This window comes from Delphinus delphis, chromosome 19, assembly GCF_949987515.2.
Source record: "Delphinus delphis chromosome 19, mDelDel1.2, whole genome shotgun sequence".
NCBI lineage: Eukaryota > Metazoa > Chordata > Mammalia > Artiodactyla > Delphinidae > Delphinus > Delphinus delphis.
In genome coordinates this window covers 50757727-50774180 of record NC_082701.1, presented here as the reverse complement: position 1 = coordinate 50774180, position 16454 = coordinate 50757727, and the positions used below count along the sequence as shown (strand labels likewise).

Sequence of the window (16454 nt, the reverse complement as noted above, 5' to 3'; positions counted from 1 at the left end):
GAACCACAAGAGAGACTGAGGAAGGCCTTGGAGGCAGGGGGCAGATGCGATAACAGTCCCCCTATATCCTTAACCTGCACTCCTCTGAGGCAAAAAGGCACAGAGATGGAAGGGGTTGAGGATGGACCAGGGAATTTGAATTTCAGAACAGGTCAAAATTCTAAAACCATGGACATTTTGGGAGAACTGAGAATGTAGACATTTATTTTTTTGAAAATATGATTTAGGAAAATAGTTTCCAGAATTTGGTGGTTCTGGGCAACAAAGGAGATTGTGGCAAAATGGCGATTAAAATACATGTATCGGAGTTGGGGAACTTGAATATTGTGAATTTCACATGTTGGAAATTTGGGATTTTGCAATTTTGTCTTTTGAAAATTATTAAGTCTTGTCAGTTTGTGCCCTCTTTCCCCATGTTCCCTGGGAAGAAGGGTGACGGTGGAGTGGGAAGGCCACTGGTTCTGTGCCACAGCACGCAAGATTTAGAATTCTACAGACTCTAGCTCTATACGTAGTGAGGACCCAGATTTAGAGAAACTGACCAATATTTATCTCCGCATTTGTGTGTGTGTCCAACTCTCTAGGCCAATAAACCAACAAGACAAACGAACTGTGCTCCGCAGTGGGATGCCAGGTGCAATTATTGGCGTGGCTGGTGGGTCTGGCTGGACAGGGACATGCTAACCTTGTCCCACAGGGATCCCTACAAGTTGTAGCCCTATTCTCCCTCTTAGGACACCAACTTCCAGCAATTGAGTAGGCGTGAGAGCCTGCTGACCCTAGGTACTTCACTGTAATTGCTGCAGCCACTAGGCTAAAGCTGACTTTGCTCTGACCTCCAGGCAGAAACATTAACGCAGTCCAGTTCACAGAGCCTGCTGGGCACAAGATCTTCATCTCCCAGATGAAGCCCTTTCTCCAAACTGAAAGGAAACAGGCACAAAGTGTGTGATGGCCATAAGAGACACCAACACCCTTTCTTGTTCCACTCCTGGCCTCCCACGGGCTTCAACTCCCTGTCCCTCCTCCCCTCCCCTGTATTTTGTCTAGGGTTATGCAGGCATGGGCAAGTAAAATGAGTGGTTAGGTGGGTGGGGCCTTGGAGGAATTCTGATACAAATACCTTGACCAGAGTGGGCAGCCACTAATCAGCTCTAGCAGGTTGCTGCCAACAGGGGAATCAGACCTGGTGCTACTGTAGTTCTTAAAAAGTTTCAAGAGAAGCCAGAAATCCAAATTTCTCTGTGAAATATCCACATTTTAAAAGTAGCAAACCAATTCAAATTTTAAATTCTGCTGGCCAACATGGGCCAAATGAAACACACCAGTTTGTAACCTCTGATGTATACTGTATAATGCTTTTGTTCTCATCTTCTCATATGATCCTCAGACTAGGGAGCAGATATTATTATTAGCTTCATTTTACAGATGGGGAAACTGAGGCACAGGGCAGTTTAGTAGCTTGTCCAAAGTTTGAGCACCAAAGCTGGAACTTAAGGTTTTTGCAGTGTGCTTTTTTTTATCCTCATTACAAATGCATCCTTTTAGAAATAACCTTTTTTTATCCTAAAGATAATACATATTACAAAATACAATAAACTACAGAAAGGTAAAAACAAGGAAAAAACGACCACTAGTCCCAACATGCAAACATAAACACTATTACTTAGTGTACTTCCTTACAGAAAAAAAATTTCCCTATTCATTCAACCAGAGGTACTGGCTGTATAGGTTAGGATCTGTGCTAGGTGCTGGGGATATTACAGTGAACAGACATAGTTCCTGCCCTCAGAAGGCTTACAATCTAGTTCTTGTTCTTTGTTCCATTCATTGCCAACCTAGATGTGAATATCCAATGGAGCTTCTTCAAGAAGCCAAAGAGTAAATAATCGGATAGTGCATTTCAGGTGGGCCCAAGGCCCCCATCTGCCCAGTCCCACTTGGGCTTCCTCCCTAGAAACGAAATGATGAGAGGATTGGACTCCTAGTGAAGGAGTTAAGATGCAGAAAGGGATGGGACTTGAGAGTACTACCAAACTCTCAATTCAACTGGCCGAGAACCTCGGTCTCGGCCCTCTCGTCCTCAAGGAAAGGGGTCGGGAGGGGGCAAGTGGTACGTGGCGTCCAGAAAGATGACGAGGGTCCCGACGCTCGTGAAGATGATGAAGGTCCACAGGAAGAGGCGGTCCACCACCATGGCCACAAACTGCCAGTCCTCCTTCAGCTGGGGGTAGGAAGACGAAACTGTTCCTGAGCTCCAGACCCCCAGGGAAGGCGGCCCCAAGGCCCTGTACCGCACCCAGGTCCTCCTACCACGGCTTTGAGTCAAGGGCGGGCCCGCAGAATAGCAGAGAGCGAAACTACGGGCGACGGAGGTGAGTAAAGAACAAGTCGGAAACCAGGGGGCGGGACCAAGTGAGGCAAACTTTCAATGAGAAATAAAATCGAGTGCTGGGGGCGGAGCCTAAGTTTGTGGGTGGAGCCAAGGCCTCCCAGGCCTTGCCTTGGCCCACTCTCTTTGGACTCACCGCGTCGTGGGCCTCCTGTTCCTGCAGCTGTTGAGCGATGTAGCTGATTGAGGAAACGACCTCCCGTAGCTCGGGAGGCAGGCCCACAGCCCGGTTTGGACCATCGGTAAATCGCCGCAGGTCCGGGGCAGACAGTTCAGGCTGGAACCTGGAAGAGGCGAGTCTGTTTGGCCACGACCGGGGCGCAAAGACGGCCTGCGCGGGTGCTCTAGGCCCCGTCCCAACTCCCTCCTCCAACGCCCATCCAGGTTTCAAAACGTGAGAGAGCACTTCAGGTTCTCTCCGACAGCGGCGACCTCTCTAGCCTTCCGCAATTCCTCCTATTCCCTTTAGTTCCCACCTCCCCGCAAAGTGGGCAACAGAAGGGATACTACAAGTCCCATGATGCTCAACCACGACATCCTCCGGGAGCTTAGGACGCCTGCCTCCGCACAGTCTCCTGGGAAGTGTAGTTCTCCCTCTCCCTTCCACGTGGGCGATGGGGAGTAGATACTACCTGTTGGGTTTGGGGAAGAGAAAATCATTTGGTGGCTTGCGGATGAAATATTCATCTGTTCCCCGACCCCAGCCACTTCCTGGAGAATCCCTGAGAGGTATAGGAGGTGGCTCCGGTATCTGGTCTCTCTCAGGTTTGGGTCTCTTCAGACCCAGATACGGAGGGAGTTTGTGGATAAAGATCTGCAGAGTAGAAGAAGAGGCGTATTGGAGGGGGCTCTTATGCTCTCAGACCAGAAGGGAAGCCGCCAACCACCCCCACGGCACGTGCCCATTCTGCGCATGCGTGCATGCGTCCCACAGATGAAATGCAACTACACAGCCCAAGAGTTCTTAAGTGGGTTAGGAGGCATCCTGACCGGAAAGAAAAGTTCTGAGGGCTTCCACCCTGATAGTACCTAACCCTTAGAATGCTTCCTTGGGACCCACGATGGGCAGTATTGATGAAGAGAGTCTGGGATCTACGCAATGTTAATGATGGGAGGATAAAATTAATTGGGCAACATTTCAACACCCAAAGACCTTGGCACTTTGACACTCTACCAGGAGTTGTAGTTCTCCCTCAGGTCTGTGAAAGGGAAGGTTGAAGTCGGTGGGAGGGAGGAGCGATACCTGGACAAAAAGCCAAATACTAGGATTGAGAGTTAACACAGGTTGGAAAGGAGATCTTCTTACCTGACGGACCCAAAGGGGCATTTGGTGGGTGTGGGGTGAGCGATGGTGCAGGTTGAGGACTACGACGCTAAGGATGACTGAGAAGGTGACGAGGACCATGGTAAACATGAGGTATTTGATAATGATGGGGACAGACAGGGAGGTCTCAGGCACTTTGTCTGCCAGCAGCAGCAGGAACACAGTAAGGGTCAGCAGGGCAAAGATCGAGAGCCCCATCTTCTCTCCTTGGGGGACAGAGGGGAAGGCGGAAGGATTAGGCTTTGCCAGAAAGCAATCTCCCTGGCATAATCAGTGACCGTGTTTCCAGCCCACTCAAGGACAGGCTTTTGTAAGGGCCAACTGCATGCAAATAACTCCTACATTTATACCTCCAACCTGGACTGATTCCCCTAAATTCCACACTTGTATCCACCTACCTACTTAACCTCTCCATTTGGGTGTCCACTAGACATCTCGAACTTAACATGTCCAAAACTTAATTCCCTCACCACCGAGTCCCCACATAGTCTGCCTCAGTTCATAAATGACAACTCGACCTTTCCTGTGGCTCAGGCCAAATCCCTTTGAGTCATTCTCAGCTCTCCTCTCTCTCATCCCATATCCAATCCATACCAAACCCTATTGGCTCTATCTTCAAAATATATCCTGAAACTGATGACTTATCACATTTACCACTACCATCCTGGTACCAGCCACCATTACCTCAGATCTGAGTTATTATAAAGGCCTCCTCTTTGCTTCATCCTTTGCCCCCCTGCTGACTGTTCTCAACAGAGCAGCCGGATTGATCCCCTTAAAATGTAAATCAGATCATATCACTCCAGTGGCTTCCCATCGCCTTTAGCATAAAAGTCCTTACTGAAGTCTACAAGGCCTTCCCATTAGCTCTCTGACTACATCTCATACTGTTTTCTCTCTTGCTTACTTCATTCAGTTACGTTGGCTATTTCTTGAATATGCAAGGCACATGCCCACCTCAGAGCCTTTGCATTCACTGTTAACTCCTCCTGGTAATTTCTTCCCCCAGATATCTACCAGGGTCATTCTCTCACTTCCTTCAAGTCTTTGTTCAAATATTGATCAAACATTCCCTTTTTAGTGAGGCATTCACTGACCATCCTATTTTAAAATTGCAACCCCTGTGATAAACCATAGCGGAAAAGAATATGAAAAAATATATATATCTGTAAATGAGTCACTTTGCTGTACAGCAGAAATGAAACACAACATTGTAAATCAACTATATTTCAATAAAATTGTTTAAATAAATAAATAAATTGCAACCCCCTACCCCCATTCTCATCCTCCCCAAACCCTTTTCCTATTTTTCCTTCTTAGGAATTGACCTCTCCTAATATACTATCTAGGACTTCCCTGGTGGCACAGTGGTTAGGAATCCGCCTGCCAATGCAGGGGATGCGGGTTCGAGCCCTGGTCCGGGAAGATCCCACATACCGCGGAGCAACTAAGCCCGTGCGCCACAACTACTGAGCTTGTGCTCTAGAGCCCGCGTGCCACAACTACTGAAGCCCACGCGCCTAGATTCCGTGTTCCACAACAAGAGGAGCCACCGCAATGAGAAGCCCGTGCACTGCAACGAAAGTAGCCCCTGTTCACCACAACTAGAGAAAGCCCCGCGCAGCAACAAAGGCCAAACGCAGCCTAAATAAATAAATTAATAAAAAAAAATAATATACTATCCAATGGGTTTATTATGTTTACTGACTGTCTCCCCCACTAGAATATAAACTCCATGAGAGCAGGGATTTTTGTCTGTTTTATTCACTGATGTATTCCCAGTGCCTTGCACATTACAGATGTTCAACAAGTATTGTTAAATGAATGAATGGACCAACCCCTGTAGCAGGAACTATATAGCAAATCGAAGGATCTAAAAATGAAACCAAGTATGTAAGAATATACCAGGTGGCTGGTTATTACTGTGGCATACAACAGGCGCTGCAAACTTCATGGAAGGCATTGAAATAAATAACTATTATGGTCTGTTCTACTTTAGTCCTGTAATATTGGGTTCCAAGATTTGCCTTGCTCCAGGAAGAAGGAGAAGTTACATGTGGAAGTGTGTTCTAGAGATGCATCACTCTCCTTCCCTAGACTGAGAGAGGGCTTGATTACAGAGAGAAGGAAAGCGTGTGCTTTTTGTTTGTTTCGTTTTGTTTTTCAGGCCACAGCAGTGAAAGCCCAGAATCCTAACCACTAGCCTACCAGAGAACTCCCAGTAAAGTATCTTTGAATATGAGAGTTTAGGATATCAGTCTCTGGATCAGACTAGTACTAAGCAGGGTTGGAATAGCAACACTGCCTCTCCCTGTGTAATGTCAGGTGAATGACTTAAAGTCACTTAGCCTCTGTGAAACGGGAAGACAATTCAGTACTTACCTCACAGAGTTGTGAAGATTAGAACTGAGTTAATATATGTAACACATTATTTGTATTATCTTATAGCAAGTGCTCAAAATTAGAAAAGACTATACCTACACTTACACAAAGCTTACAGAGTACCAGGCATAGTTCTATTAACTCAGTTAATCCTCAAAATAGTCCTATGTGGGAGGGACAACGACTGTCCTATTTCCAGATCAGGACACTAAGAGATTAAGGAATTTGCCCAAGGTTACTCTGTTAGCATATTGTGCTGTCTCCTAGAGAAATGTTGGCTATTATTTCCAAGGGACATAGGAGGTTAAGGGACTAGTAGGCGGCATTTGACAAGTGGGGGAGGGAGGATGCTAGGAATGCGGAAAGGGAAAGGAAGCGTTAGCTAAGCCTGGGAGTTTGTTGGTCAGAGGAGTGGCAGTTCCAAGGATGAGATCCTAGGATTCTGAAGGGAAGAGCTCAGAAGTTACTGGGTGCAGAGAAGTGAGCAGCAGAGGGGAGGTAGAGCTTGAGGTTGGAGGGGAAATCTGGATGCAGAGGCAAAGGCTCTTCCTGAAAGGAAAACCTGGGTGAGATTGCTGAAGCACAGTTCATGAAGGCTTGAGTTGGCAGGAAAACCTTCCCTGTATTATGGGTGAAGAGCAAGAACCGGAGCTATTGGTAAGAAGGAGTGCTGGGCCCCTTCCCCTCTTACCTGCATCTGGTGGCAGGTAGAAGACGAAGATGGCCAGAAGAGTGATGAGGATGCATGGGGCAATGACGTTGACCAGGTAAAAGAGAGGCTTCCGGCGAATGATGAGGTAGAAGGTGACTGCTTCACGCCGTCTTTCCCCGCCTCCCCTAGGATCCACTGGAGGCTGGATTAGCCGAGAAGGCTTGTGAATAATCTCCCATTGACCATTCTCTTGGGTGGCGGAGGCGGGGGAGAAGAGAAGGTGACACAGATGTGGAACCTGTCTTTGTTGGTGCCAGATATACGGCTTTCTTTTCTTTTTCTTTCTTTTTTTTTTTTGGCCTCACTGCGCCACCGCGCTGCTCGTGGGATCTTAGTTCCCCAACGAGGGATTGAACCCGGGCCCTCAGCAGTGAAAGTGTGGAGTCCTAACCACTGGACCGCCAGGGAATCCCCAGATATGGCTTTCTCTGCCACATCCTAGAGCAGGAGGGACTGATGTAATAAGGGGCTAGATATGGTCCCTGGGCTGGACAGCCCATCTCTAATAAATTTGAGCAAGTCTCAATTTCCATAACCACAAAATATAGACAGTTACACCTATCTTGCTGAACTCACAGGGACTCACTGAGGGAGTATATTTATCAGCCTGTTAGAAACTGGAAATCATAAAGCCCATGGACATGGGAGCCATGCCCACTCACCAATAAAGGTGCCTTCATGAATGTGCACTTCCTGCCGCTCCTGCCCATCGGGACCCAAGCCGGTCTGCAGACTGACTTCTGAGCTGTCATAGCTATAGGAACTGAACACCATGGTGCAGTTCTGCCAGTCAAAGGGGAAGTAGGTGACCTGGATGGAGTGGAGAGTCACTAGAGCTGCCAGAGAGCTGGTCAGGGCTGGGGGAGTTGGGGAGGTCACAGGGCAGACAGGGGTCAGAGGCTATGGGGCACTAGGGAGATAGGGACCACCAGGGGAAGATCACAGAGAAGTGGAGTCACAGAGGAATAAGAAGGTTATGCGGGGAGGTCATGGGCAATGGAGGGGGGCGGTCACTGAGGAAGACTGAAAGTCAATGAAAGTGGACAGAAAAGATGAAACTCAACGGAAAACCAGAAGGGTAAGAGAGACGTGAGGGTCATGGGGATAATGGAGGAGGGATATCTGAGTGAGGGTCTCTAGGAGTGCCTTGAGCTTCCCGGGTGGGGTCCGGACACCTGGATGCTGCAGCTGCTGCGATAGATGCCCGGGGGCTGCCAGCGCACGGAGCCGTCGGAGGACACCACGACGCTGATGTCCAGAGCAACATCAAAATTTCCGTCGTTGCTGCAGGGAAAGAATTTTCCTATCTGGGATCAGGCCCCTCCCTCCGGAGGCCGCGCCCCTCCAGAGGCCCTGCCCCACCTCCCAGACTTTGGGAACATCCTTACTTGTTTAGGAGCACCACGTCTGGTAGCCACACGGATTCGGCAGTGATGCGGAGTGAATCGATGCCCTCGTGCTCCTCAGGGTCCCAGCTCAGCCTGTAGTCAGTCCACTCCTAGGGAAGCAGAGGCTGAGGGGCCGTCTGGGGCTGGAGGCTGGATGGAGTCTTGGGATGTGCGAAGGAAGTCCGGGCAGGGAATGCAAGGGAGGAGAGCCGCGCAGGCATGGTCTGTGGTTCTGGAGGCCGGGGCTCTGTTTAAGACTCCACCTGCACTCTTTGGGACCCTATCAACTAATTTCCCCTTCTCTCTCATCGGGCCCCAATTTCTTCTTTCTGTAAAAACGAGGGAGTTGCACGCTAGCCTCTAAAACAGTGGTTTTCAAACTGCAGTTAACGACCCTTTTCATAGGTCCGGAATCAAATGAGTGGCCCCAAACCAGTGTTAAAAAAAAAAAATTTAGAATGAAAAATGCATGGAATGCAGCTCCCATAGTAAAGATAGGTATTGTTTCCTGAAGCTTCTGTTTCAGTTATAAATGTGTTTTCTGAGGCCGTGATGCAAAAAAAAAAAAAAAAAAAAAAAAAAAAATCTTTACTGGGCGGGACATTCGAGGAAATTGTAAAGGCAGCGGGACGCCCGCCCTTTCCCACCCTGCGGGGGTCTCCGTACCAGGTCTAAGTAGACCTTTGTGCTCATCTCCTCATCCTTCTCGTTCTAGAAGGGAAAAGTTTAAAGGGTAGATATGATGTCAGTGTAGAGAAATGAGGGGCTCGGTGGGTAAACTCTCCCTGGAAACTCCCCTCTTTTTCTGAGTCGCACCCTCTAGGGTTCAAGCCCCACCTCCTATAAACTGCGTTGGCTTAAGCTCCGCCTCTATCTCGTAAACTTCCTGCTGGCCGTACAGCCAGCCAGTTCATCTACCAGTCCCGGCCCCGGCAGGAGTGAATCTCTGCCTGCTGTTGTTTATTGACCCTGTCCGGCACCAAGGTCCGCCCCAGCCTATGACCCCGCCCCAAGGTCCGCTCTCCGGCCTGTCCATCGGCCCCAGCTCCACTTTGAGATCTGCCCACAGGCCCGTTCATCATCCTGCCCGGCCCCATCCTGGCCCGTCCAGCAGCCACGCCCACAGCTTGTCCATTGGTCCGATTTCGACCCACTCTCTACTAACGGCCCGTCAGTCACCCAGCCTGGCCTCGCCCCCGGACCCCGCCCACAGTGGTCCCTGGGTCCCGCCCTGCCTAAAGCCACGCCCCACAGCCGGCTAGTGGGCCAGACCTCAACTCCCCGCGTGCGCCCTCACCAGGCTGATTAATTGCGCTAGGCTGAGACCAATGCTGACCCCGACGCGGTCTCCCACCTCCCGCGCCGGCCTCACCGAGCTATCATAGCCCGAGAAAAGTTTCTCGCGGAGTCGGCCCTCCGCCTCCGAGCCGCGGGCGCCTGGAGGAGGAGAGAACTGAGTGAAGCCCTGATGCCCGGCCACGACCTCTGGCCCTGTCACTGCCCCTTTGAGGCCCAGACTTACCCGGGGCGAATGGCGCCCCCAACGCCCCCAGCAGCAGCAGCAGCAGCAGCGCCCCTGGGGTCATAGCCCGCCCGCGTCGCTCAGTGAGTCCGCTTGGGTGAGCCACCAGGACAGCCAGCGCAGGGGAAGTGACGAGGCGCCCAGGAATGTGCACCTGTTATTGGGGGGCAGCCGCCAGCCTACCCGCCCCGCCCCTGGGACTTGATCCCTCCCTGAGCGACTGCCAAAGCCTGCTACCCACAGATGGCAGACAACACTTCAATTGTATAAATCGTCTTTAATTGAGAAAGCATGGAGTGGAGACTGGTCCCCTGGGAGCAGAGCCTTTTTGGGTACCTAACACCCAGCTGAGGTAAAGCAAGTTCTATTCAGTTAGAAGCTGGAGGGGTGTATGAGGTCTAGAGACCAAGAGGCCCTCACCCTCCTTGGCCTGACCTGTAGGGGAGAAGGGTGGGACTTATTGCTGAATTGGTGTCTCCTCATTTGAGGGGGTTCAAAGCTATGTCCCATTTGTCTTTTTTATTCTAGACCCATTACCCTAAAGACCTCAGCTTTAAAGGGGACCTGGAAGGAATTCCTGCTGAGGTAGCTAAGTGTTCATGTCCCCCCAACCCAGGCACAGGTCCAGTCATGCCATGGTTCTGGCCACTTTCCCATCCTAGCTGCCCTTCTATGAGCCAGGGATTCCTTCCAAAACTCCTCTGCCCTTCCTCAGCCTCTGTTCCCTGGCAGGACCCCAGCTGAGTTGCAGGAGCTAGAAACTGCATGTAAAAAATAAGGTTAGCATTCTATAGGAAGAATAAGATTTTTGGAAAATTGTCTAGGGAAAACAAGAAGTTCTGGACTTAGTTCTTTGTGAATCATAGCTGGGTCCTTTCCAGAGCTCCTGCTTAACAGGTATCACTAGAGAAGGTGGAAGCGTGGGTCTAGAACTCTTACTCTAGAGCAATAACATGCCTATATAGGCTCTAGTTCCATCCTAGAGGGAAGGGCTGAGAGTCGTGGTCTATGTCCTAGAGCTGAGATTCAGAAGGAAGTATGGCTCTGTATGTGTCTAGAACACCACGCTCTAGAACTGGGTGTCTCTGGGGTAAGAAAATTAAACCTGTGGTGATCTGAGACTGGCCCAATTCAGGCCAAGACCAACAGCTGGACAGGGCCCAAATCCAGCCTCTCTCTAATTGGAAACCAGGGGTCCATCTGGGTGAAGGACAGAAGCCTGATGGATCCAGAACAGAGCCTGGCAGCATGCCTGTGTACCAGCACAGACCCTGGGTGCAGAAATGGCCCTGGCTGGGGTGCCTGGTGTTCCAGAGCCTGTCTGGAACAAGGCAAAAGGTGGAGTAGCGAAAGAAGGAAACTAATCCTGAGCTGCAGTGGACCTATAAGTCTATGGCTTGGTGGCCATGAAAAGGGCAAAGGGCTCCAGGAACTGGCTGAGCCTGGGGTGGGGAAGATTTATGCCCTGGTTTTGTCAGTTTTGGAACCCCCCCGCACCATCTCGGGAAAAGGCTTTGGAGGGTGTGAGTGTGGAAGGAAAGAAGTGATCAGCCAGGACCATTTTCAGACATCCCCCTCTCTGACCCCTTTCCCGGGCCCAAGGATCTAAGGGTCTCAGCAGCCCCGGAAGTCATGGCCGGCCCCTAGGCTCCCTCAGGGTAGAGCACCTCGTGGGACATGGCTGCTCAGGGCATGAGTGTGGCAGCAGGGGTGAGAGCAGGGCCAGAAGCAGGGCTGGGAGACAGGCTGTGGTGGTGGCTAGAGCAGGGAGCCTCCAGTCCAGGGACTACACGGCAGGGGGCAGGGGGACTGGAAGGGGAGGTCTCAGGGACACTGTGGAGAGAAGGCTCCCGGTACACAGCCACTGTGAAGGGGAGAGAGAGGAGCAGGAAGGAGAGTTAGGCACCAAGAGAGCTCTGAAAGGGCTCCCTTCCCCTACACTCCTCCTCTGGGAACCCACAGAAGGAGAGCTTCCCAAACCTCCAAAGGCCAAAGCCTTCCTGGCTTGACCTGTCATAGCATGTGTCCTCTTAAAACACTTATAGCCCTTAGCTGTGTGTCACTAAATGTCCATGTCTAGGTCAATACCGTCCCATGTGGTCCACCTCTTCCCTGGGGGTCCATACTCACCCTCCAGGAGCTTGGGCACAAAGTGGGCGGCTGCCTTGGTCTTCTTGACTCGATTTCCCTTCATGACTCGGCCCTCCTTGTCCAGGCCCAGGTACCAGGCCCGGCCAGAACGACGCTGGCGATAGAGAGCAGAGGCGTACAGGACATAGTAATTCTCAAAGACGCACTCCTTAAAGCGACACTCAGCTGTGAAATGTGGCTGAGGAGACAAAGACCCAGAAAGGCACACACAGACAGAAAGACAAAAAGACACATCACTGAACAGAAGGGAGCCCTGGGAAGAACAAGGCAGGATATAATCCATACGTTTGAGACTGGGAGAGCCAACTTCTGAGTCCACGCAGGAACTGGGAGAAAGGGAGGATGAGGAAGAGTCTGGTGGCCCCCCGAGGGCCGGGACCTAGACTTCTGGGGGCCTGGGATAAGAAGATAACTTCTCTCTGCTCTACTCCCACCCTCTCACCATCCAGGGCACCTGGAGGGAATTTCTGCTTGGAGGAGTTCCTGAATCCTTCCCCAGCATCCTGAATGACTCTGGGGAAGTGAGTAATAATGAGGTCTAGAGGAGGTTGGAGAAGACACAGGGGTCCTAAAAGGTTGACAGAGTTGGACATTCAAAGAGCCTGGGGGTATTTAGGAGGCTATTCAGGGAGAAGGGATTGGAGGGACGCTAGAGGAGGTGCTTGGGAGCGGGCAGTGAGGACAGGCAAGAGCTGGAGGGAGAGGAAGCCCTGAGCTGCAAAATATCTGTAGTTGGGAAGGCTGTAGCTAGGGGAGTCCCCTGACTCCAGGCCACTCTGCCCCCTTGTCTCACCGAGCTGTAGAGCAGCCCCTCAGCGTTCATGGCCACGTAGTGACCCAGCTTGGCACTCTGGATGGTGACTACACGGAGCCCCACAGGGATCAGGTTGAAGTGGGCTGGGGGTGGAGAGAAGGGGTATCAGTACCCCAAGTCTCCAATCCCCATCCGAGCCCCCCCTCAATTCTGGTCCCAGTTCTACTTCTTCCTTTGAGGGGTCAAAAAGCCAGACTGGGGCTTCCCTGGTGGCGCAGTGGTTGAGAATCTGCCTGCTAATGCAGGGGACACGGGTTCGAGCCCTGGTCTGGGAGGATCCCACATGCCGCAGAGCAACTAGGCCCGTAAGCCACAACTACTGAGCCTGCGCGTCTGAAGCCTGTGCTCCGCAACAAGAGAGGCCGCGATAGTGAGAGGCCCGCGCACAGCGATGAAGAGTGGCCCCCGCTCGACACGACTAGAGAAAGCCCTCGCACAGAAACCAAGACCCAACACAGCAAAAATAAATTAATTAATTAATAAACTCCTACCCCCAACATCTAAAAAAAAAAAAGCCAGACTGAAAACAACAGAACCTGAAGCCACAATAGGACTGTCATCTCCTATGCCTGTGCTCCCCCTTCCCACCCAGCAGCTGGCTTCCCCTCTCACTGAAAGAGCTGGTGTCCTCTGGGGTGCCCTGGATGCTCCCATCGGGATTCGCCTGGAGGTAGAAACCCTGGCGGCAGAACAGTTTGGTGACGATGCCTTTGAGCTGAGGCTCTGGAGAGAGAGACATTCATCTTGGAACATGACATCTCTGTTCCCAGAAACATTGCTACACTTGGCGGGATCAGAGGACAGAAGGAAAGGAGGATGGAGGGAAGGAAGAGGGTCCCAGGGCCCCAACTCCCTGACCCTCTAAGCAAGCTCTCCCCCACCTCTCTCTGACTCCAGAGGAAGCTGGGGTGTGGGTCCCTTCTGCTTCCTCTAACCAGCTTTCAGTTTAATTGATTGAAATGTATTTAATTCCTACTCTACAGCTCAACCAGAATGGGGGGAGGGGAGAAGAAGGAAGAGGAAGGGGAGAGATACATGGAAACGCAGAGGACAAAGGGAGACAGGCAGAGCTGCTGAAGGGGCAGTGTGTTTGCGAATGTGGGGGGCATTAAGGTGACCCCAGGGTAGGGGCGCCCCCTCAGGAGTGGGGGTGGGACTGGGCCTGACGCTGACTCAGCACCTGCTGCTGCGGCTGCCGCTCGCTTCGCGCGGGCCTCGCCTTGGCCCAGCGCCGGCCTGTCTGACACTGACCCATCTGTCTGTCTGTCTGTCTGTCTGTCAGTCTGCTGGCTCGCGGGCTCCCCGCCCTCCCTGAGGCTCAGCCTCTCCCCATCATCCAGGTAACCCGCCTGGGATGGGGGATATTCGGTACCAAACCAAGGAAATGGGGGAGGGGGCCAGGGAGCTGGTGAGGCAGGCTGACTCACGTGGGGGCTGGGTCCCACTCAAAGGGTGGGCTGCGGACCGTACCACTGCGGAGGGCCGGCGGCGGGGGGAGGAGGACGCCAGCGGGGGGTGGGGGGGGGTCTCCCCCTAGGGGAGCTGAGAGAGGACAGGAGCGAGGCCAGAGGGACTTCCCGCCTGTCGCACCTGGACGGGGACCACACGCTAACCCTCACAACTCTCCTCCCCCGGCGCTTGCGGCCGAGTTCCCGGTACCCCCTCGTAGATGGTACGACCCCCAGTCTCCGTGCGGGTATCCAGCCGTGTAGTGTGTCTGAGTTCCTCGCGGCAGAGGGTCCCCTGAGCCCGTGGGACCCGATTTCTGAGTCGCGTAGGCGGTCATGGGGGAGTGCCCAGCTCTCTTCTTGAAGTGCAGGTCACGGGAGGAGGGCGCACAGAGGGGCGGACTGGCGAGGTAGCTGCAAGGACACCCGGGGGAGAGCTGGGCAGATTGGTACCGAGCCAGGCAAGCTCGGCGAGGAGGAACGGATCCAAGGCTCGGAGGAGCGGGAGAACCGAGGCGGGGGCGGGGCTGCCGGAGCCGCAGAAACCCTCGGGGTGACCCAGGCGTCCGGAACCCCCAGGCCCCGCCACTCGGCATTGAAAGAATCGCGAGAGACGGCACGTAGGCAGAGGATGGTGGGGGTGGGGACTCCTGTGTTGGGAGGGGGGGCGAGCGGGAGCTGCCAGGCTTCGGGGCACCAGGCTTAGCCCCTCAAGCCTTCCCCTTGCCCTCGAAAGCAAGGGGACTCGGGGTTATGGGCGAGAGAGAAGGGGAACTGAGGAATCGTCTGGCCGAGAGTTTGTGGTCCAGGCCCACCCCCTTTCACTTTCGGGGAGCCCCCGTCAGTCGGGCCCCGCTCTTCCGAGTCCCTGGCCTCAACCTCCCAGGCAGAGAGACCCCCGGCCCGGAGACCCCGCCCCAGCCACTCACCCGGGCAGCGGTCCGGCCGCGCGGGCCGCCCCCCGCACAGTCGCACCTTGGACAGCAGGATGAGGAGCTGCTTCTGGCAAAGGGACTTGGTGCCGCGGGGACACACGCGCCGCTGCGCCGACACGGGCCGGCTGCCCCCGGGCTCGTGGACCTCCCGCTTCTGCCGGATCAGGCTGCTGGCCAGTGCCGCCATGGCGCCCCGGGAGGAGACACCCCAAAACCGGCAGGCTCCCGGAGCGCGCTGCCCCCCCCCCCCCCGGAGAAGCCCGCTAGCTCACCAGGACATGCTCTTGACTCTCCGGTCCGACTCGCCGCCTCACCCACGGGACCTGAGGATAAGCCCTAGACGACCCCCCCCCAGGCACCAGCTCCCACCCTTGGGCCTCGTGCTAGTTTCGCCAGACCCAGCAGCCTATGTACCTCTCAGTTGACCCCACCCTCGACCTTTGCCCACCGCAGAAAACTCCCCCTTCTCTGATCTCCAGTGTCCCTGTCCCCCACTAACACTATCCCAAAGCCAAGACCCTCAAATTTTCCAGGATGTGGTTCCAATATCCCCAGGCACCTTTCCACCCTATTTCCGGGACCTGCACTCCTGCCAAAGCTACTCTTGTAATTTTAAGGGTGTGGGTCCTTAGCTTTGGGGATATTAGCTCACCCCACCCCTGCTGGGGTGTTGCCAGTGTCTAGGAAGAACCCAACCTTGGTGTCTTTTCTTTTGCCACCCTCTAATTGAAGAATCCCCCACTTTTTTTCACTGAAATCCCCAAAACACTATGCCTTGAAATATCCAGACTGTCGCCAATCAGCAAGAAGAGGTTCCCAGACCCTGTCTCTGGACGATACCGCTTTTTACCAAGTCACCCCCAATTCTAGTGGCACAGCGTTCCAGCTGCTGAGCCCCTTTCCTCACCTTGTTACCATCCACTCCTTTTGAAGTCACCTCCAAATCCGCCCTTCCTAGTGGTTACACCAGGTGGTTGTCTGGAGGGCCCTCTGTCACCTCGGAATAAGGAGCATAGGTTTTTGGCTTTTTTTTTCTGGCAGCCCCTAATTTCCTCGGGGACAGCTGGTGCTGTTTAGATCCCACGCCCTCCAATCCAACCAGCCCCCCGAGAGAGGAGTGCACCCACGTTGTCACGGGTCCCCAAATGTGAACAGACCCGCTGTAAGTCAGAGCGCATCAGAGCTTTCTGCGACAGGGCTTCCTTGTCCTCCCCGGGACTGCCTATAGCACCCCCTCTTCCTTCCCCGACGCCCCTCAACCTGTCCTGTCTTGTCGATCCGGGGTCGGCTGGCGCTGGCTCCGGTTCCAGGCTCCTCCCTCCCTGTACCCCGCAAGCGGAGCTTCCCCCCACGCCCGGCTAGGCGTCCCGGACCCCAGGAAGGATT

At 53.2% G+C, this 16454-nt stretch overlaps 2 protein-coding genes across 2 annotated transcripts; both read right to left on the bottom strand.

The window, feature by feature from the left end:
- Positions 1-311: 311 nt before the first annotated feature.
- Positions 312-9800, bottom strand: CHRNB1 (cholinergic receptor nicotinic beta 1 subunit). Its single transcript, XM_059997568.1, has 11 exons — positions 9721-9800; positions 9496-9635; positions 8865-8909; positions 8199-8308; positions 7986-8094; positions 7473-7620; positions 6790-6999; positions 3699-3922; positions 3025-3206; positions 2529-2676; positions 312-2224 (listed from the first exon to the last, which is right to left on the bottom strand). The coding sequence occupies exons 1-11, from the start codon at positions 9782-9784 to the stop codon at positions 2084-2086; spliced, it is 1521 nt and encodes a 506-aa protein (XP_059853551.1). The 5' UTR covers positions 9785-9800; the 3' UTR covers positions 312-2083.
- Positions 9801-10001: 201 nt separating this feature from the next.
- FGF11 (fibroblast growth factor 11) lies at positions 10002-15270 on the bottom strand. The gene is made up of 5 exons (XM_059996471.1): positions 15063-15270; positions 13298-13408; positions 12665-12768; positions 11851-12049; positions 10002-11584 (listed from the first exon to the last, which is right to left on the bottom strand). Exons 1-5 carry the CDS (start codon positions 15253-15255, stop codon positions 11406-11408), a joined length of 786 nt encoding a protein of 261 aa, XP_059852454.1. The 5' UTR covers positions 15256-15270; the 3' UTR covers positions 10002-11405.
- Between the last annotated feature and the right edge of the window lie 1184 nt (positions 15271-16454).

Bases quoted from the DNA above. Each gene is read 5' to 3' on its own strand.
- CHRNB1 (XM_059997568.1), bottom strand. From the start codon at position 9,784: ATGACCCCAGGGGCGCTGCTGCTGCTGCTGCTGCTGGGGGCGTTGGGG. The intron at 8,309-8,864 runs GTACGGAGACCC...CTGCTTCCCTAG, and splicing joins CAAAGGTCTACTTAGACCTG to GAGTGGACTGACTACAGGCT. The intron at 7,000-7,472 runs GTGAGTGGGCAT...CCGCCACCCAAG, and splicing joins TCATGAAGGCACCTTTATTG to AGAATGGTCAATGGGAGATT.
- FGF11 (XM_059996471.1), bottom strand. From the start codon at position 15,255: ATGGCGGCACTGGCCAGCAGCCTGATCCGGCAGAAGCGGGAGGTCCAC. The intron at 13,409-15,062 runs GTGAGTGGCTGG...CTCTCTCTCCAG, and splicing joins GCGGCCGGACCGCTGCCCGG to AGCCTCAGCTCAAAGGCATC. The intron at 12,050-12,664 runs GTGAGACAAGGG...TTGTCTCCTCAG, and splicing joins AGGGGCTGCTCTACAGCTCG to CCACATTTCACAGCTGAGTG.